A 22542-nucleotide genomic window follows, 5' to 3' on the forward strand; every position below is an offset into this window, starting at 1 on the left:
CCAGTAGCTACTATGTGCCAGGCACTCTTGGCTAAGGGTACAGCAGCAAACAAACTTGACAAAAATCCATGCCCTCGTGAAACACATTTTAGTAGGAGAAGACAATTAAATAAGGAAATTATGTAATCTTATATTAGACACTGATAAATCGATGGCAAAAAAATACATAATAGGAAGTGAAATGGAGTCAGGTGTGCTCTTTTAAATAGTTTGGTCTGGAAAGGCTAAGAAAGTGACATCTGAGTAAAGACTTGAAGACAGTAAACCCTGTGATTATTTGGAGAAGAGTTGATACAAAGGGAAAAGAAAAGGAATATAAAGGTTCTGCAGTGGGAATATGCTAAGGTAGCTAGTGTGGCTGGAGCTTAGTGAGCAAAGGAAGTGGTGAAGAGGTCAGAGAGGTACTGGATGGGGAATTGGGGAAGGGGAGAAGTGTCAAATTGTGTAGTACCTTATAGGCCATTGCAAGGATTATGACTCTACTCCAGTGAGATGAAAAGCCACTAGAGAGTTTTTAACAGAGGAGTGACATGAATTTACTTAAGTTTTAAAGGGATCATTTTGGTTACTAAGTTGAGAATTGATAGTGGGGAAGAATGTGGAAACAGGGACACCATTTAGGTAGTTATAGCAATAATGTACATGAGAGAGAATGGCAACTTGGATCAGAGTGACAATGTAGGGGGCCCATGTGGACATGTTGTGAAAGTCAGGCCAGCATGACTGATGGTATGTGGAATGTGAGAGAAAGATGCTCCCGAGCTGAGCAAGTGGAAGGATGGAGTTGCTGTTAAATGAGATGGAGAGGACACAGTGGAGCAGGTTTGGGTGGGGTGAGTTTAGGACATGTTAAGTTTGAGGTACATATTAGACATCCAAGATGAGGAGTAGGCAGTTGGATAAATAAGTCTGGAGTTGATTTGGGATATAAATTTGCAAGTCATTGGCATTTAGATTTAAAAGCCAGAGCACTAGAGGATACCCTCACAGGGGTATATGTACATAGAAAATAGATGAGACCCAAGGATTGAGATCTGGTGCACGCCGGTGGTAAGAGGTTAGGGAGATAAAGAATAATCAGTGGAAGAGACTTAGAAGAAGTGGTCAGTGAGGCAGAAAAAATCCAGGAGAATGTGGTATTTTGGAAACCCACTAAAGGTATTTCAGAGAGAATGACCTGATGTCAAATACTATGATTAAAATCATAGATCAGGTGAGAACTGGATCTTGACTGCTATATCTGATTTAGCAACAATGCAATTTAGTGCTTTAATGATCAATTTCCATAATGTATAGTGGTGAGAGCAACAACTTGATGAGAGTAGATCAAGAGGGAATGGGAGGGGATGAATTGGAGACAGCAAGAATGGACAGCTCTTTAAAGGAGTTTGCTGTTAAGAGAAACAGGGCAGTAACCTTCTAGCATCAAGAGATCACTGGTATCTTCTTAAATGTTCCATTTTCATGCATTTACACATGCCATTCCTTCTTCCTGGAAAACCCTTTCTAATCTTGATACCTGACAAATTCTTTATTATTAAGACCTATTTATTCATTCAATAAATATTTATTGTGTTTATATTATTTGTCAGGCACTGGTCTGTGAGCTGGGAAATATGTCAGTGAATAAAACAGAAAAATCCATGACTTTCTGGAACTTAAATTCTAGTTGATAGGAAATAAGTAAATTCTGTAGTATATTAGCGATTTAAATGCTATGGAAAAAATAGAGAAGGGTAAGAGTAATCAGACATGCTGAGGAAAGGAGCTACAGTTTTGAAAGGCCTCACTGAGAAGGTGACACTTGAGCAAACACTTGGAGGAGAGCGAATGAGCCATTTCTATCTGGAGGAAGAGCTTTCTCAGTAGAGAGAATGACCAATACAAAGGACCTGAGGCTGAAGAATGGCTGCCATTGGCCAAGCATTTAGAGCTTGGTGGCCAGTGTGGCCTGGAAGGAATGGGCTAAGGGACAGAAGGAAGAGTTCAAATTGGAGAAATGGGAAGAAGAGCAGATGGTGGAGGGACTTCTTAACCATTGAAGAACTTCAGTTTTTATTCTGAGAGAAATGGGAACCATTGGAGAGTTTTAGATTGTATAGACTAATAAATACACTGTAGCGAGGGCAGCAGTGGAAATAAGAGGATAAGAGGCTATTACAAGAATTCAAGTGAGACATGTCAGCACCTTGGTCTAGGCTGATAGTAGTGGAGGTACTGAGAAGCGGTCAGATTCTAATGTACTATGAAGGTTGATTGGGATATGAGAGATTTTTGGCCAGAGCAACTAGGATGGAGTTGCCATTAACTGAAATAGAGAAGGCTCTGAGTGAAACAGGTTTGGGCAGGTTAAGTTTGATATGCCCTGTTTAGTTATTCAAGTAGTACTACTTAGTATATGGGACACTAATGAGGGCATTTGGGGGCCTAACTAGGTACAATCCAGGACATCACAAGATCCTCAAGTTAATCACATCTGTAAAGACCCCTTTTCCACATAAGGTTTAGAATGACAGGGATTGGTACCTGATGTCTTTGGGAGACCCATTTTTTTAGCCTACTGCAGAGCTGGAGGAGGATTAGGATGAGGGAGAGGAAGTGGCCTGGGAGCCTGGAGATTCTGTGATTGATACAAAGAGGATAGTAAGATTAGTCCTGTGGACTTAAGGCAGGTAGTGGGGAGAGGCTGAGTATTAGGAGGTAGGCAGACACAGGTAATAGGGTTTCTTTTTTTTTTAAAGATTTTATTTATTTATTTATTTATTTATTTATTTATTTATTTATTTGACAGAGAGACACAGCCAGAGAGGGAACACAAGCAGGGGGAGTGGGAGAGGGAGAAGCAGGCCTCCCACGGAGCAGGGAGCCCGACACGGGGCTCGATCCCAGGACTCTGGGATCATGACACGAGCTGAAGGCAGATGCCTAACGACTGAGCCACCCAGGTGCCCCGATAGTAGCGTTTCTTCTAGATCTCTGAAGCTGGAGGCAAGGAGGCTTGGGGAAGGGATGGGAGTTTTGAGAGGTTAGTCTTGTCTACATAGCTCAGCATCAACTGTACCTTCTCAGTAAAACCTTTTCTGATCCTTTTCCTCTGCCCAGGCAGAGTTAATTACTTTTATGCATTGTGTATTATATCAGTTATTCTTGTCATAGTATAATGTGATTATCTTCTTTCCACTGTTAGACTTTAGAATGGTCCCATAGTGGTCCCATAGACTTTAGAGTAATTCTAATGGACAAATAGACACATGCAAGATTTCCCGCTTACTCCTCCAAACCAGCTAGCCCCATGACCCCATAAGATTAGGTTTATCTGTTCTGTGCATTCTCTAAGGTTACACTTCTTACATTGTATCAAAATAGGATCTGTACCCACAGTGGACTCTGCATTCCATGACTATGTGTTCCCACACAACCATATCCTGTTTTCTGTCCCAGTGCCTAACCTAGCTCCTGATGCATAGATATAATAATATAGGTTTTAAATGAAAAAACAGTCATTTACCTTTTTTGGATACTACTTTAAACCACTTTTGACTATATGCTTACTTTCAGATTTATACAAAGGGTTTTGCAGATACTTATATACAAACAAATTATATCACCTAAGTCATGATCGTTACCTTTTAGAATGTATTTATCAGTTATCCTTTTTTTCTTTTATTAATCAATACTCTGATTTCTTTCTTTTTTGTTTTTATTTCAGTGATGGAGCACCCAGTGATGGGCACTGGCTCACTTTTTACTTCAGGAATTAAGAGACATGTGAAAGACAAAAGAATTTCAAAGACTGGGAAACTGAATGTTTCTCTTGCTTCAAAAATCAAAACAAAAATATTAAGTAAGTACCATTAAAGTATGCTCACATTTTTACTTTCCCTTGGAGAATTGATATAATATTTGGTACTTTATTTTATCAAGTATAGAAATGACTAAAATGACTATTTTTGTTAACAGATACGGTTTGTTCGTTCAGTCCTTCAACTCCTATTAGTTGAGTGGTTATGATGATTTACCCTCAGTGGTGACAGCAGAATTTTCAGCAGTAAGGCTGGGGTAGCCTAAAGCAGCTACCTCCTACACAGCAAAGAAAATACCAATGTGACATTTCTGGAAAAGAGCTAAAAAAAGTGACAGATTGTTCTTGCATGCTGTAGCAATAGGATGATGGATGATCTAGATGTGGTTGGCCCAGGTAGAGTATTGTAGTGGGTGATTTTCTATAGCCAAAGCTCATGAGAGTACTGAGCATTTTGGAGATAGGGTTTCATGGATTCTGGAACTAAGATTTTAGAAGAGAAAAAAAAAAAAGGGAAGTGGGAAAAACTGCCAAGATAAATTCTCATCACTTCTGAAAATTATCTCAGTGGTTTGTATCCATCTTAGCAGGAGGGGGAGAGGTTTCCTGTTGATATAGCCCCTGTAAAGGATAATTGTGTGTGCCCCGTGAAATAGCTGAGACTTCTGAGTATCTTTAAATCTTAATGTTCCTCCTACCCAGGTGTCTAGGGTCCTGTGGTATATTAGACCCCATCGTACAGTGGCTGTTTCCTGTTCTGTTTGGCAGGACTGTTGTACACCCACTATTATGAAGGAACATACTGTGTTTGAGGAGTGCAACAGGAAAATATTATTATCCTTTAGCTCTGGAAATCCAAAACCAGTTCTAATCTATTTTCGTTTGCTATGCCAAAGATAAAGTACTTTTTTGGACCCTGTTTTTTAGATGCCCAAACATTCCCTGAATATTTAAAAAATATTATTACTTTTATAAATGTATCTTATAGATACTATATTTCTACTCGGTGGGATATGTTATTGAATAGTGGCATTTAAATAAACTTTATGAAAATGTAAGTATGCTTTCTGTGTACTGAGGGAACACACTATATTTAAGGTGAACTCTCCCAAAGAATTCACATATAAATTTCTCTGCTAACAACACAGAAACATTTCTGATTTAAATTATATTTACATAGTACTTGTAAAGAGAAGGGGTCAAGTTTAGATTGCAGTAAATGCCTATAAGTAAGAGTTGGATATTTAGGGGGGAGATAGAAGATCCCACAGGGTTTAGATGATCTGTCCAACCTTATAGTAAGTATGCTCCCTTTCACTAAAGACTTTGAAAAATGGACTTTAGGAGCATTAACTGATTTGTTAATTTTAATTTGTTAATTTTCTGGGGTCACAGAAACCGGCTTTAAAATTTTGACAGATTGGCTACCCTAGTACCTATGGGCTATCGCCAGTTAGAGCTTCAGAATCAGCTTCTCCATTCTACTTCCTAGTCAGAGTAGGAAGACAGGTAGGGCAACAGGTATCAGGATTGAGTTTTTGTGACTGGTCTAATTATCTAGGATACTGTGTCTATCCTAGACGTCTTTTATTCCTAACTCTGTATTCACAACAGTCTGCATTCCTCACAGCTCTTTTATTCTTCATCTTCTGTCTAGCTTTTATTTCTGCTGATCCAAACTCTGGATACATTTTTTTCAAAACTACATCTATACTGTTATTCTATTGTTTTCCAACCTTTAGTTAAAACTTACGATATATTTTGCCTAAAATAGTTTCATTAAGGGTATGAAAACTTATGAAGATATAAGTTCAATATTAACTTCTAAAATTTTTTTACAGACAATTCTTCTATTTTCAAAATTTCTTTAAAGCACAACAACAGGGCATTAGCTCAGGCTCTTAGTAGAGAGAAAGAGAATTCTCGAAGAATTACAACTGAAAAGACGCTATTGCAAAAAGAAGTGGAGAAACTGAATTTTGAGAACACATTTCTTCGCCTAAAACTAAATAATTTGGTATGGAAACTATATTGTGTTTGAATTCTGAATTATAGAATAATTATTAAAACTATATTATTATAGAAGCTCTAAAAAGGTTTTTCAAATCTCCAGTCATTGTAAAAAATTATTGAAAGTGTATGCCATGTTAATGAACAAACTGTTAATGGGTAGTAAAATAGGTGTCTTCAGTCTACATTCTGAATGTGCACTTGGGGCCCTGCAAGCCAGTATGATAATACCGTGATCAACATTCGATTGTTTATCATTCGCAAACCTTGGTGCATTAATACATTTTAAGAAGATGGACATAATTTTTCCAATGAAAAGAGGGGAATTCCCAGAGTGTTTGTATTCTCTTTTAACCCCAGTTTTCTCCTGGCTACACACCAAATAGAATGAAGATTGTAGTCATTGCTTTCCCTTCCAACTTCCAACTCTGTCCACAGACAGGTCAGGAAGAGTCAATGGTCAGCTAGGCTGCAACTATAGCTCTAACACTGAAATGAGCAGAAATTAATTTATAGTGGAAAAATTGATCTATTCATGAGTGTTAAATTGTCTGACAAACTATGTTCACTTTCAATGGGATGTATTATTATTATGAGAAGATAGAGAAATGTTTGTAGGAAAATTTATGATTGAGAACTCAAAAGCAATCAAGGGGTGTGTGTGTGTGTGTGTGTGTGGCTATTTGAACAATAGAATGTACCTTTTTAGCTCAATATGATCTCAATTATTTTTTAAGTCTTCTCAGCTGATGATATCCCCATGAATGTATGAATCTTAATTGATTAAAAGAGGTCTTTATTTTACACATACAGAATAAGAAGCTTATAGAAATAGAAGCACTCATGAACAATAACTTGATAACTGCAATTGAAATGAGCACTCTTTCTGAGGTAAGTAGAGTTTATGTGTAAGTAGTGTAATTTTTAAGCATTACTAAGAATAATTGAGATTCAGTAGCATCAAGGTTGGAGATTCGTATTTTAAACTTTGTGCAAAGAAATGATGACAGTGTCAGTTTTAACTGGCTAATAGCACATCATTTGGTATAATTGGTTATTGAAATTTTTATATAAAAATTAGGTTTTGATTAGAACACAGGATTAGACAGTTCAGTGGAACATAATGGACCCTAAACCACTAAAAAACAAAGAAGACATTCATAGAAAGGTAGTATTTCAAATTAGGAAAGAATTTGTATTATTAAAAAAAGGATGGGCACAATTGAAAAACTGGGGGAAAAAATAGAGGAGGATCCTACTATACACCATTCTCTAAAATAAATTTTAGATGGATTTAAATAAAAAAGAATATATAAAGTAAGAAGAAATTACAAATAAATTCATGTTAGATAGGAGAGGCCTTTCTATACTAGAAACAAAGAAAGATAGGAGCCATAAAGGAAGCTATTGATGGATTTCCTCACACACACACAAAAATTTTAGAAGGCTAAAAATCATAAAAATTAAAGGCTAGTGGCAGACTGGGAAAATTAAACAAATAGGAGATAAAGCATTAATATTAATAGTTAAATAGCTCTTATAATCTATCACGAGGAAAATCAAATCACTAGAAAAATCAGGAAGTTTGGAAAAGGGCCAAATATATTGTGAAATTAACTCAATTATCTAAATAGGGAAAATAAATGCTGGGAATTAATAACTAATGAGAAGGCAAAATATACATAATAAATAAACTGAAGAAAGGTTAGTGAAGTCCCAATTTTAGGTAAATTTCTTGATAGATTCTGAAGGCAGTTTAGTGCTTTACAGGGCAGCTTTTAAATGGAATTGCCTATATTTAGATCCCAGCTCTGTTACTTCCTGGTCCTGTGACCTTGGCCTTTAACTCTTTGAACCTTAGTGTCCTCTTATGCATGGTGTAGATAATGGTAGTATATTTACAAAGAATTACTGTAATTGTTAGATGTGGCGAGCAAGTGTCCTGGCAATAGGAAGAATGCAATAAATGTTAGCTGTTATTCCTTTTTTATTATTGCATGTGTATCTTCCTGTGTTTTCTAAATTTGCTGCAAATCTCTCCTTTAAAAACTTTTAAAAGTCATTTTTAGGGCTCGTAAATACACAGTCTTTGTAGTATAAAGATAGGAACTCTTTCAACCTATGTGATCAATGTTAAGCTCCTTTGTCAGTTTTATAAAAGCTAGCCAAAGAGTACGTACTTTATCACCTAACTTAATCCACATTTGGATAAAGAAAGGATTTGTATAAATATCCCTGTAGAATAATGTTCACAGGACATGTAGCTCCTAGCGTTATTTTAAATTTGATATCTAGTACAGCCAGTGAGCAGAGATGGGTCTTATTATACATTTAGTACCCTTTAAGAAGAAGAGATGCCATTCACTGGGTGGGTGGGTGGGTAGGGAAAGTCAGGGAGGGAGCTCTGTTTTGCTGATCAGCTTGCAGGGCTAAATCGAATTGCCCTGAATAAATTACTAAGGCTAGAATCAGACATGGCAGTGGGGAGTGTAGAGTAGTTAGTACGGGAGTTGACTTGGAGAGTAAGAGAAAGAAGCTAATTAATTAGCAAGACCTGGAAGAACTGTGGAGAACAGTTAGCTGTAAAAACTTAGCCCTAAAAACATTGCTCAACTGTTTGTTGTGAGTTATGTGATATAAAGCTCCTTCCTTCCACTGGTTCTTTAAAAAAGTCTTTAGTGAAGTCAACATTGTTCCCAGATGCTTTTTGTGTGGTTCTCTTTGGAGATCTCGAAGAGGGCTGAGATTAGCATCTGGATTTAGGAGAAGTAAAAGAGAGTAGATGCAGAAGCTGGAGGATGAAGGGACAGCATACAACTTTGGTGTCTGCTTTCTTGGACTTACTATTTAACAGATTAACTTTTGCATATCAAGTTTAGAGTTTTGCAGTTCCTTTTCTTTTTAGTTGGGGGAGAGGATGTTGGGGAATGTAGACATTCTAATATCAGAACAATATAATAAAGTATAGAAAGAAAGCTCATACGTGCTTCTGTTCTGCTTTCAGCTACTTTCTTCTTTATCCTTTCTTCTCCCCACACCTCATATGGGTAACTGCTTTGTTTCTTTATATTAAAACAAAAATATAAATATTTTCTTTATTTTCTTTCTTACACAAAACGTACTATACTATCCCTAATTATACTATGACTTTTTTTAATGTGACATATTTTGAAGATCTCTCCATTTGATTACAAGGAATGCTTCCTCATTTCCTTTTTTAGTGCTGCTTAGGATAGATCTAGAATGGATTTCTAATCTATTTAACTTAGGCTCTGGGTTGGACACTTGGGTTGTCTCTTGCTATTGGCTTGACATTAGTGTAGAATGCTTTTTCTTCTTGCATTATTAATTTTTCCCTCCCTTCTGGATTATTCCCATTAGGATGCAAAAACATTATCTCCTGTCTCCCATCTTTAAAAACATAAAAATGCAACCTTTTATTCAGATCCCCCACCCCCAACTACTCTCATTTTTCTCCTTTATAGCAAAACTCTTTGAGAGAATTGTTTACACTGTCTCCAGTTTTTCTTGAACCCATACCAATTGGGGTTTCACCACCACTCCACTAGAAGTGCTCTTCTGAAAATTGATCTCCACATTACCAAAACCTCTAGATATTTCTTGGTCCTTATGTTGGCCTTCATGTGACTTTTACAATACTACACTCTCCTAAGTTTCTTCCTACCTCTCTGATTGTTCTTTTTCAGTCTGTTTGTTGGTTTCTCTTTATTTCTCCAACTGCTAATTTTTGGGTACCCCAGAACTCAGTTCTTCTCCTTCTCTCTTCTATCTACACTTGTTCCCTAAATGATTCATCCATTCTCATGGATTTAATTGTTGTTAAATACTCATGACTCCCAAATTTGCACCTGTAGCCTGGCCAGACAATACCTAGCCTACTACCTATTTGGCATTTGTCTTTGGATGTCTAAGAAGCATCTTAAATTTTACATTTGCCACCAGACCGGTGCCTTTTGGGGTCTTCATCTCAGGTAATTGCAATTTTGTTTTCCTATTTTTTCCTCACACCCCATATCGGATCCTTTAGCAAATCCTTTTAGTACTGCCCTAAAAATCAGTCCAGAGTTTTACCACTTCTCATAACCCTGACTTTCACCACCCCCATCCAAGCCACTGTTTTCTCTTACCCAAGTTCTTGGAGTGGCATCCCAACTTGGGCTTCTTGCTCCTACCCTTGCCCCTATATTCTCCTCTCAGCATAGCAGCCAGAGAGAGCCAATTAAAACATTAGTCTCTGCTGAAAACTCTCCACTGGCTTCCCCTGTCATCTATTGCCCATTATTGTCTGAAAATTGAAACTCGTGTTCTGGGTGCCTGGGTGGCTCAGTTGGTTAAGCGACTGCCTTCAGCTCAGGTCATGATGCCAGAATCCTGGGATCAAGTCCCACTTCAGGCTCCCGGCTCAGCGGGGAGCCTGCTTCTCCCTCTGACCCTCTCTCCTCTCGTGCGGTTTCTCTCTCTCTCTATCAAATAAATAAATAAAATTTAAAAAAAAAAACTCGTGTTCTTTCTCTCACCTCATTGACTACTCAGCTCCTTCCACTCTTTAACATCTTCAGTCCTCACTCCTCAAACACAGGCAAGCTGCCATCTCAGGGCCTTTGGACTTGTTCTTCCTTCACATGGCCTACTCCCTTACTTCAAATCTTGACTCAAAAGTGACTTCAGTCAAGTCTTCTCTGGCAGCCCTATATAAATCTGAATTCAAATCTTGACTCAAAAGTGACTTCAGTCAAGTCTTCTCTGGCAGCCCTATATAAATCTGAATCCTTCCCCACCCCTGCCCCAACATTTCATATTCTGCTTTTCTTGCCTTAATTTTTCTCCTTATCACTTAACACTATATTAGATACAATTTTACTCATTAATTTTATTATTCATCTCACCAGAACATAAAGTTCTTAAGTATAGGATTTTTGTCTATACCACACCAATGTCTAGAACCTAGAAAGCAATAAATTTTAATAAAATGTTGGATAGTGTTTCCCCATTAAGAATGATCCTGTTTTTTTAAGGTTAATATACATATTTAACTTATAATACTTCTGTTATTTAGCTTTTTAAATAAAAAAATAATAAATAATGTATTTTATGTTACTTTCTTAGCATCTATGGTGATAATCATATGGTCTTTTTATTTTTTTATTATTATTATTTTTTAAAAGATTTTATGTATTTATTTGACAGCGTGAGACACAGCGAGAGAGGGAACACAAGCAGGGGGAGTGGCAGAGGGAGAAGCAGGTTTCCTGCTGAGCAGGGAGCCCATGTGGGGCTCGATCCCAGGACCCTAGGATCATGACCTGCGCTGAAGGCAGACACCTAACGACTGAGCCACCCAGGCACCCCTGGTCTTTCTTTTTAGGTGTATTAATATGATGACTTATTTTAGTAGCTTTCCTAATTTTGCAATTCTGGAATAAATTTCAAAAATGATTTGTTAATTGTGTTCCGAAATTCCTTTTGCCAGCATTTTGTTAGGAATTTTTTAACTGCTATTCATAAGTAAGGTTTTCTTTTTATACAGTCTTTTTTTTTTTTTTAATTTTTTTTAAAGTGTTTTTTTTTTTTTTTTGACAGAGAGCTAGAGAGCACAAGTAGGCTGAGCGGCAGGCAGAGGGAGAGGGAGAAGCAGGCTCTTCGCTGAGCAGGGAGCCTGACGCAGGGCTCAATCCCAGGACCCTGGGATCATGACCTGAGCTGAAGGCAGCCACTTAACCGACTGAGCCACCCAGGCTTTAGACATTGATAAAAATATTATAAATACTGAACTCATAAAAAGAATTTGGGTGTTTCCTTTTCCTGTGATCTAGAAAAATGATACAGTATTAGAATTATTTTTTCTTTAAATGCTTTGTAGAATTTCTCTGTGAAACCTGGGTCTTTCTTGGTAGGCATGGTTGTTCTTTGTTCACTTTATTTCTCCTATGGATATTGGTTTTCTTGGGAAAATTTCTCCCTTTGTGGTCAGTTTTACTGAATTATATTTCCTTAGAAAATTGTTATTTCATTCATGTTTTCAAATTGATTTGCACAGAGTTGGCCAAAATACTCTGTCATTTTTAAATGTTGTCTGTGTTTTATTTTCCCAGTTGACTGATTTTTTGTATTTAGGCTTTTCCTTGGTTTTTCGCCCCCAGTAGGTTAGGTAGTTATGTTTTGGGTTTTATTTTTTCCTTTAAAAGAACGGTTTTCTGGGTTTGATTTTGTTTTTTTTTTAATTTTTAATTATACTATTTTGGTGTTTAAAACTTAATTAATTTTTGCTTTTATCTTTAGTAACAAATCATTTCTTCTTTCCCGTGGTTTATTTTATTTTTTTAAAGATTTTATTTATTTATTTGACAGAGAGAGACACAGCGAGAGAGGGAACACAAGCAGGGGGAGTGGGAGAGGGAGCAGCAGGCTTTCCACAGAGCAGGGAGCCCCACGTGGGACTGGATCCCAGCACCCTGGGATCGAGACCTGAGCCGAAGGCAGATGCCTGACGACTGAGCCACCCAGGCGCCCTCCTGTGGTTTATTTTATTGTTACTTCTTCAACTGAGTCGGATGCTTGCTTTTTTTTTTTATTCCTAATTCTGTAGGAAGGTACCATTTTTTTTGACACTGCTCGGAAGATTTTTGTCTTTAGTTTTGGGAAATTTGACCCTGATATATCCTGGCATGGATTTCTTGGAGTTTATCCTTTTTGGGGTTCGCTCAGCTTGAATATGCAGATTGGTTTCTTTTGCCAAGTTTGGGGCATTTTCAGCCGTTATTTCTCTAAAACTTCTTCAGGTCTCCCCTCTTTATCTCCTTCTGGGACTTCAGTGACGTGAGTGTTGTATCTTTTGTTATGGTCCCATAAATCCCTGAACCTCTTAATTATTTTTCAGTCTCTTCTCTCTTGCTCAGATTAGTGCTTTCTGTTGCTTTAAGTTCACAGATTTCCCCCCCACCTTTGTTTTTGAGTCCATTGAGTTTTTTTTTTTTTTTTAAGATTTTATTTATTTATTTGACAGAGAGAGAGATAACGAGAGCAGGAACACAAGCAGGGGGAGTGGGAGAGGGAGAAGCAGGCTTCCTGCCGAGCAGAGAGCCTGATGTGGGACTCGATCCCAGGACCCTGGGATCATGACCTGAGCCGAAGGCAGACGCTTAACGACTGAGCCACCCAGGCGTCCGAGTCCATTGAGTTTTTAATTTATTTTACTTTGGTTATTTTATTTTTCAGTTCTAAATTCCCATTTGGTTCTTCTTTATGTCTTCTCTTTATTTGCTGAGACTTTGTTTCTTTGCTGAGATTTTCTATTTTTTCATTTAACATGTTAGTGATTGCTTATTAAAGCATTTTTATGATGGCTGCTTTAAAATCCTTGTTAGGTAACAAGGTTCTTTTGGTTCTTTTCCAGCATCTGTGTCATCTTGGTGTTGGTGTCTTGTCTTTTCATGTTCACATTTAGTATTTTCCAAATTTAGGCCTTTTTCTAATTCTTGGTGTGGTAAGTTATTTTGTGTTATATCTTGGACATTTGGGTAGTATATTAAGAATCTCCAGATCTTATTTAAACCTTCTATTTTAGCAGGTCCCTCTTGACATCATGCCAGTGGTAAAGTGCCACGTACTGCCAAGTTGGAGGGGGTCAAAGTTTAGGTTTTCTACTCAACTTCTGTTGTCACTCTGGAGGGTTGTCTCCTAATTGATGGATGGAACTGGGAGTTCAGGCTGACACCACCCTGGCTGGGACAGAGGGTGCCTCATGACTTTCTGGCCTCCACTGACAGCAGAATGCAGGAATTACGAAGGGGGAGGTTGTTACAACTGAAGAGTGGTGAAAATCCTGACTTTCTACTAAACCTCTTCTGTCACCACCATAGAGGAGAGGAAGAGGGGCTCCTTGTTATTACCAAGTAAGAATGGAAGTCTAGAGTCCCCATGTGTTCTCCACAGACATAGTTGGTATAGGGGGTGTCCTCATTACCACTGGGCTGTCCTCCCTCTCTTCTTGACCTTTTCAGACAGTACCACTTGTTTGGAGCAGAGTTGGCCTTGTTAATAGCCTGGTGAATATGGAAGTCTAGGCTCCCCATTTGGCTTTTGCACCTTTGTCAAAAATTAATTGACCAAATGTGTGTGGGTCTGTTTCTGGACTCTGTTGTATTTCATTGATCTGTTTGTCTGTTTGCTAGTACTACACTGTCTCAATTATCATAGCCCTCCAACTTTGTTCTTCTTTTTCAAAGTTGTTTTAATTATTCTGGGTCCTTTGCATTTCCATGTGAATTTTAAAATTAGCTTGTCAATTTGGCCATACTCCTGTTTCTATTACAGTTAGTACTGTAATAGAAAAACATGGTTGTGGGTTGCCTAATTTTGTGGTCTTTATTAAATAATTAAAACATGTTCAAAAAATGTGTGAGAAAATTTAGAAAATATAGATAAGCAAAAACTTAAAAGATATACTAAAATCACCCAGACTTTTAATTAAAAAAGATCATTAAAAAATATAGCTTAGAAAATGTAATAATATGTTCCATAATACATATGTAGACATGAACATACTGCATATTTATGTAGAGATATCATATGTACAGGTATACACACATGTATTTATTCATATGCAGAGAAGACAGTTTGGGAGTTTATATACCAGAATATTAGTAATGATTATCTTTGGGGGGATGATAAAGGATGAACTATGTTTAACCTTATCACATTATTCTCATTCGACTAGTGAAGACTAATGCAAGAATTGTTCTATTACTATTGGTATACTTGTATAATTTGGTGCTTTAATAACAAACATTTAATGAGATTAGAAATTATTTTTTCTTTTCATTTTCTTTATCCTTTTCAAAAATAGTTTCATCAAAGTCCCTTTCTACTGCCAACTAGCAAGAAGAAACGGGTCAGTAAACAGTGCAAGTTGATGCGTCTTCCATTTGCAAGGTAATTGCTTCAAACTTGGTTAAATACTTGCACACTTCTACCTAGGTGAAACTTAGAATAGTTTTTATTTAGTCTTATTCTCGAAACATAGAAAAACATTTTAAAATAAATAATGAAAACTACTTGTTAACATTGTACCAGTAAAAGAAATTAAAGGCATAACCTAATAGAGCTAAAATAATATTCAGCTTTCCCATAGACTCTATAGAAGAAAGAGGCAAAGGTGAACCTTTAGTTTCATGGGCTTGAATTATACTCGTTCAGAGTGTTTAGATTTTTATGTAGCACATTCAGTGTTTGTGTGTGTTATACAGTGTTTGGTCTTCATCAACGTATAGTTGCCTAGTAAGGTAGGAATGAGATGGTCTGTAGTTTCTTGCTATAGGTTGTATCTCCAGGGCTGCAAGAAGACTTACCCATCAATTTAGTAACCACGAGCATCTGTAGTATCCTGCTACTCTTTGGTTCTTTTCTTTCTTTTCCCCTAAGTCCCCACTGGCATTATGTCTTTTGCTGGGTAAATCTGATAACTATTTCTATCTTTATTATCTTGCATACTGCAATATATGAGAATTCCTGCTTTTCTGTATCTCCAACAACACTTGTTACTGTCTTTTTCAGTTTAGCCATATTGAGGGGTATTACATTGGGGTTTTAATTTTAATTTCTGTGATAATTAAGGAAGTTAAGCACCTGTTTACATGTGTTTATTTTCTATTAGGTTGTCTATTTTTTTTTTTTTTACAAATTTGCAGTTCTTTCTATACATTGTGTGTAAATTCTTTGTACATTACAAATCTTTTACTCTATGACTTGCCTTGTCACTCTCTCAATGGTATCTTTAGATGAAGAGAAGTTCTCTATAAAAATCTAATTTATATATTTATATATCTTCATCTATTTATCGCCCCCCCGCATGGTTACTACTTTCTGTGGCCTTTTAAGAAAATCTTTACCGGTTGGAAGGCCATGAGGCATTCCCTTACATTTTTTTTTTAGAAGTTTAATTATACTGTGAAGAATATAAATCAATCAATCAATAGCAAGCTTTAGTATTTTCCCTTTTACATTTAGGTCTCTACCTAGAATTTTGGATATGATGTAAGGGAAGGGTCATAATTTATTTGTTTCATGTGGAAATCCTGTTGACTTTGTATGACTGGATGTGTATATGGATCTGTTTCTGAACTCACTATTCTATTACATGAGTTGTCAATACTACATCATCTTAATTACTAGCTTTATAATAAGTCAATATTGATATTGTGGGTCAATATTGATAGTGTGGGTCTCTATTTTATTTATTTATGTTTTTGTTCTTAAATAATATCTTGGCTCTTTTGGCCCCTTTGAATTCCAAGTGAATTTTATATCAACTTGCCAGTTTACATACACACATGCACTTACACACACTCTCTTTCTCTCTCTCTCTCTTTTGGAATTTTGATTGGGATTACATGGAATATAGTTCAGTTTGGGGAAAATGGACATTTAATAAAACTGAGTGTTCTATGAACATGGTATATCATCATTTATTTAGATATTATGTATTTTCTCTCAGTTTTATACTTTCTTGAATAGTTATTGCACATCTTAGATTTTTCCTACTTATCAGATATTTAGTGGTATTCAGAATGTTACTGTTTTTAAATTTCATTTTCTTCTTGATGCTAGTATATAGAAATAAAATTTTTGAATATTGACCTTGTTTCCAGTGACCTTGTTATTAATTTTAATAGTTTATCTGTAGTTTTTTTTTTCATTTTCTATGAATATAATTTTATTATTTACAAATAGGGACAGTTTCTCCTTCTCCCCTTCAGTTTGTAGGCCTTTAATTTTTTTCTTATCTTGTTGCAGTGACTACTTTTTGTTCAATAATTAATAAAAGTACTAATGATGGACATTTTTATTGTGTTCCCATTATTTAATATGTTTGCTTATAGATTCTCCTTAAGAGATAAAGAAGTTCCTTTGTACTCCTGGTTTTCATGAATGGCTTTTTAATTTTATCAAATGCTTTTTATGTCACTATCAAGAATACATTACTTTAAAAAAAAAAAGAATACATTACTTTTTTCTTTTTTCTATTAATATAATTATTTTTAAGATTTTTTCTATTGATGTAATGAATTTGATATTTGAATGTTAAATCACCATTACGATTGTGCAATGAACTGCTCCTGATGATACATCCTTGATATATCACTAAATTTTACTTGCTAATTTTTTAAAGGATTTTTCCTTGTATGTTAATAATCAAGATGCTTTATATTTCTTTATTGTAATAATTTGTCAAGTTCTGGTATTTATATTATGCTGGTCATGCTAAATGAATTGATAAGTGCACTTATTTTTTGTTTTCCAAAAGTACTTACGTAAATATTTTTTTTTCCTTTAAATGTTTGGGAGAAGTTATCTGGGCCTGCGGTTTTCTTGTGGAAAGGTTTTTGATGACATCCCATTTTAATAGATACAGGAATATTCAGGTTTTCTATTTTTTCTTATGTCTGGTTTGTTAATTTTTCGTAATGTTTGTCCATTTCATCTAAAATATCAAATTATTGGCATATAGTTGTTCATAACAGCTCTAGTTACATGTTTAATGTTTGTAGGGTATGCAGTGATGTTCTCTATTTCTTAATATTGACTCTTTGGGTTTTATAAATTTTTTCTTGATTAGTTTTTGCTCTAGAGAGTTATCAATTTTATTTATCTTCGCTAAATGAATTGTCTTTTGGGCTATGTAGATCTTTCTTTTTAGTATATTTGTTTCCTTTTGCATTTAGTCTGCTCCTTATTATTTCTCTTTCTGTTTTGCTTTTTCTTTCTTTTCAATTTAAAACTTCTATTATTCCTGTTATTATTTGTTTCTCAAGCTAGTTTAGATTATTAAATTTCAGACTTTTTAAAAAAATATGTATTTAAGGCTTATTTTTGTGTAAGTACTGCTTTAGCTGCACCCCACAATTTTTGATATGTCATGTCCTTATTATCTTGGAGTTCAGAATATTTTCTACTTTCTGTTCTGATACATTCTTTGACCCTTGGATCATTAACAAGCATATTACATTTCTAATCAGCTGGGTATTTTTTTTCTAATTACTTTTTGTTTTTGATTTCTATCTGATTTCCATTAGTTACAAAACATAGATCAATGATTTTATTCTTTTGAAATATATTAACAACTTGCATTAGGACACAACTTGGTCTAATTTGGTAAATATTTTGGGTGCACATAAAAAGAATGTGTATTTTGTGGTTGTTGGATGCAATACTTTATATATGTCAGTTGTGTCAAGTTTATTGATTATATTGTTCAGAACTTCCATATCCTTCTTGCTTCCCTTGTCTATTTATTCTATCAGCTACTGAGAGAAATGCATTAAAGTCTCCCACTATGATTATGGAATCATCTATTTCCCTTTTAGTTTGTCAGTTTTTACCTTCTGTATTTTAAAGTTGTTAGTAGATGCATATAAGTTTAGGATTGATTTGTTTTCCTGATGACTTGTTTACCAGTATGAATTATTTCTAGAAATGATTCTTGCTTTAAAGTCTACTTGTCTGATATAACATTTCCCTGGTTTATCTTTCTCTATAACTTTACTTTCAAACTCTGTTATATTTAAAATGCATATAAGTTCTTTTTTTAAAAAAAATGAATTCATTGTAACATCTCTTTTAATTAGAATATTTAGTATGTTTGCATTTAATATCATTACAGTATAATTGGATTTATATGTGCCATCTCATTATTTTCTATTTGAGCAACTTGTTTATTATATTCTTTTTTCTCTAAATAAAATATTTTCCATTATTTAATTTTTTTTATCTATTAACTTGTTTTCTTAAAGATTTACTTATTTATTTGAGAGAGCGAGAGAATACATGAGAGGGGGGAGGGTTAGAGGGAGAAGCAGGCTCCTTGCCAAGCAGGGAGCCCGATGCAGGACTCGATCCAGGGACTCCAGGATCATGACCTGAGCCGAAGGCACTCGCTCAACCAACTGAGCCACCCAGGCGCCGTAACTTGTTTTCTTCTACTGTTCCTACTCTAGTGATAGCAACATTCACCCTTAGATTTTTTTAACTCTTTAATACATGTATTTTAATCCCACAAATTACTACTTTCATTGTTTGTGTAGTCAAGATTCATTTAAATTACCTACTTAAGTTTTCTATTTTTTCATATTGCTTCCTGCATTTTTTTAAAAGATTTTATTTATTTGAAAGAGAGTGAGAGAGAAACAGAGCGCGCACGCGCACAAGAAGGGGGGGGGTCAGAGGGAGAAGCAGACTCCCTGCTGAGCAGGGAGCCTGACCCTGGGCTCTATCCCAGGACTTTGGGATCAGGGCCAAGCGGAAGGCAGATGCTTAACCAACTGAGCCCCCAGGCGCCCTGCTTCCTGCATTTTTTAATTGCATACCCATTCACAGTTGTTTTCCCCTGCTTTATTGAGGTAAAATTCACAAATAAGCTTCCTTCATTTTGATATTTCTTTTAAAGATAATTTTCCTTCTGCTGAAAGAAATTCTTCATTATTTTTTTCAATGCAGGTCCTGGCAATGCATTCATTGAGCTTTTGTTTTTTGGGAGCATACTTATTTCATCTTCAATTCTAAAGAGTATGTTTGCAATTATAAAATTTTAGGTTGGGAATTACTTTTAGAAATTTAAAGGTATTATTTTATTGTCTGTGGCTTCTGTCTTTTCTTTTGAAAAGTTAGCACCTTTTTGCAAGTTGAAGAAAGACATTCATTTCTTATTCTGGTTTGCTCAGTGTTTTTATAATGAATTTGTATTGAATTTTATAAAATTTTTCTTTTGTATCTGTGGAGAGAATCATGACTTTCCCCTTTATACCTGGTTTCATCAATGTTTTTTCTCAGTTTTTCTTCTATTTCATATTTCATTGGTGTCTGCTCTTCATTATTTCCTTTATTTTACTTACTTTTTAAAAAAATTGAGATGTACTTCACCTGTCTGTTAATGTGGTGACTTCAATTTGCGTTAAACCAAATTTATATCTCTCAAATAAATTCCACTTGGTCATAGTGTATTATTCTTACTATATATTAATGTTATGAATTGATAACTTTTTAAAAAATTTTTTGTCTGTGTTTTTAAGGGATATTGGTCTATAATCTTACCATATTTTGATGAGGTTTTTTTTTTTTAAGATTTTATTTATTTTTGTGAGACAGAAAGTGTGTGTGCATGAGTGGGAGGGAGGGGCAGAGGGAGACTCCCAGCTGAGCAGGGAGCCCAACGCGGGACTCCATACCAGGTCCCTGGGAACATGACCTGAGCTGAAGGCAGATGCCCAACCGACTGAGCCACTCAGGCACCCCTCTTTGATGAGTTTTAATAAGAGTTGTGCTGGCTTTGTAAAACAAGATAAGAAGTATTCCCTCTTTATCCATTTTATGAAAGAGTTTGTGCAACTGGTATTTCTTCCTCATGTGTTTGAAAGAATTAATGAGAAGTAATTTGGGCCTGAGTTTTTAATTATTAATTTGATTTCTTAAATAAATATGGGGCTTTTCGGATTGTTTCTTTTCAATCAATTTAGAAAATACTTGTTTTTCCAGAAAATCATCCATTTCATCTAGGCAGTCATATTTATTGGTATATAAAGTTGTTTATAATATGCTGTTATTATTCTTTCAATGCCTGTGACATCTGTAGTGGGGTTCTTTCTCTCATCCCTGATATTGGTAATTTGTATCTCCTTTTTTTTTAATTTATCAAGCTGGCTATAGTATTGTCAATTTTTCTTCCATTTCATATTTCATTGGTTTCTGCTCTTTATTTCCTTTCTTCCACTTATTTTTTAAATTTGAGGTATAATTCACATAACAAAGTTTGTCATAACATGAAGTGCATCCTTTTAAAGTGTACAGTGGATTTCAATATATTCACAAAATAGTGCAATCCTCACCACTAATTCCAGAATATTTCCATCACTTCAGAAAGAAAGCCTATATTCATTCACAGTCACTTCCCTTCTCCTCTTCTCCATCCCCTGGCAATCATTAATCTGCTTTCTGTCTCTATGGATTTGCCTATTTTGGACATTCCATATGGATGGAATCACACAATAAGTGGCCTTTTCTGTATGGCTTCCTTCACAGAGCATAACATTTTCAAGTTTCATCCATTTTATAGCATGTATTAGTATTCATTCCTTTTTATGACTGAATAATTTTCTGTTGTTTGCATATACCATATTTTGTTTATCCATTCATCAGGTAATGAACATTTGGCTATTTTACTTTTTGGCTATTATGAGCAATGGTGCTTTGAACATTCATGTAAAAGCTTTTGTGTGGACATAGTTTTCAGTTTATGCCTACAAGTAGAATTGCTGAGTCATAAAACTGTATGTTTAACTTTGGGAGGAACCGCCAAACCGTTTTACAAAGCTGCTGCATTGTTTTACATTTCCATCAGCAAAGTATTAGGTCCTAGTTTCTTTGCATCCTCACCAACACTTGTTATGATCTATCCTTTGATGATAGTCATCTAGTTGGTATGAAGTGGTATTTCACTGTGGTTTTGATTTGGATTTCCCTGATGATTAATGATATTGAGAATACTTTCATGCTCAATATTTTCATATTGAGCATATTTTCATGAGCATTTTATATCAGGAGCATTCTCTATTGGTTATCTTTTTCTTTTGAGTTTGAACACTTTTTCCTAACACTTTATATTTTGAATAATATTGGATTGTATCCTGGATACTGTGAGTGAATGTTGTAGAATGTCTGGATTCAGGTGTGTTCCTCCAACAAGTTTGATGTTTTTATTTTATTTATTTATTATTTAAAGATTTTATTTATTTGAGAGAGAGTGAGAAAGAGAGCACACAAGCAGGGAGAGGGGCAGAGAGAGAGGGAGAAGCAGACTCCCTGCTGTGCAGGGAGCCCAATGTGGGGCTTGATCCCAGTACCCTGAGATCATGACCTAAGCCACCCAGGCACCCCTGATGTTTTTATTTTAGTAGGCAGTTACCTTATCTGAACTCAAACTTATTATTTCCCTGTAGGGGGCAACATATGAAATCTCCTTTTGGTTCTTTTATCCTTAGCTGGGCTGGTTGGAATCTTCCTCACATATATATGATCTATGGGTTAGCCAGAGACTTGCGGGTGGGGCGGGGGGGGTGCAGGGGAGTTTACACACAAAATTTGGGACTCCCCTCTCTACCTCTCCTGTTATTTCCCCCCATCAAACACACTTTTGCAGCTGTTTTAATTGTCCTTAACTCTTACCTTAAATCAGTAAGAATATTGATTTCTAACTTTTTAAAAATGTGGCATGGCTGAGGTTGTAAACTCACCTTTTTTTAAGTGTTAACACCCCTTTATTATTTACTTGCTTTTTGTTTACTCTCCAGTTACTTCAGGTAATTTAAAAATATTTTATCCAGAATTTATCATCATTATGTTTGATAGGGCTGATTCAAAAATAGCTCTTTGTCCATTATCAGAAGCAGAATCTCTCTCCTATCTGTTTATTTTTGTTAACTGTTTCTTCAAGTGACATAGAAATTTCCTCCCAATGGCTATTCTACTAATAGTTGCCTTTAAATTTTTAACAAATATTTGTCAATAGTTATTGTTATCATTATCAATAATTTTTAAGTATCTGTGATATGTTTGGCATTCAGGGCAAAATCTTTATCATTGAGGGATATTAACCCTCATTCTTTGAATTCAAGGTCAGTTTAATTATTTCTGTGGGTTTCTGTGTCCATCCCCCCACCCAC

The 22542-nt window shown here is 35.5% G+C and overlaps 1 protein-coding gene across 2 annotated transcripts in view; it reads left to right on the forward strand.

Annotated features, from left to right (window-relative positions):
- The window catches only part of SGO2 (shugoshin 2), a 42428-nt gene that overhangs the window by 1631 nt on the left and 18255 nt on the right, over positions 1-22542 (forward strand). Inside the window, exons 2-5 of one of the 2 annotated variants that reach the window (XM_045868275.2) lie at positions 3710-3844; positions 5644-5819; positions 6626-6703; positions 14679-14764. In XM_045868275.2, the coding sequence (XP_045724231.1) occupies positions 3712-3844; positions 5644-5819; positions 6626-6703; positions 14679-14764 (473 nt within the window). In that variant the 5' untranslated portion in view covers positions 3710-3711. Of the gene's footprint in view, positions 1-3708; positions 3845-5643; positions 5820-6625; positions 6704-14678; positions 14765-22542 lie in introns of those variants that run through there. The other variant, XM_064586888.1, reaches the window with a different exon arrangement.

This window comes from Mirounga angustirostris, unplaced genomic scaffold (genome assembly GCF_029215605.1).
Source record: "Mirounga angustirostris isolate CCGP_5_RB_7025 unplaced genomic scaffold, mMirAng1.0.hap1 SCAF_3, whole genome shotgun sequence".
Classification (NCBI taxonomy): Eukaryota; Metazoa; Chordata; class Mammalia; order Carnivora; family Phocidae; genus Mirounga; species Mirounga angustirostris.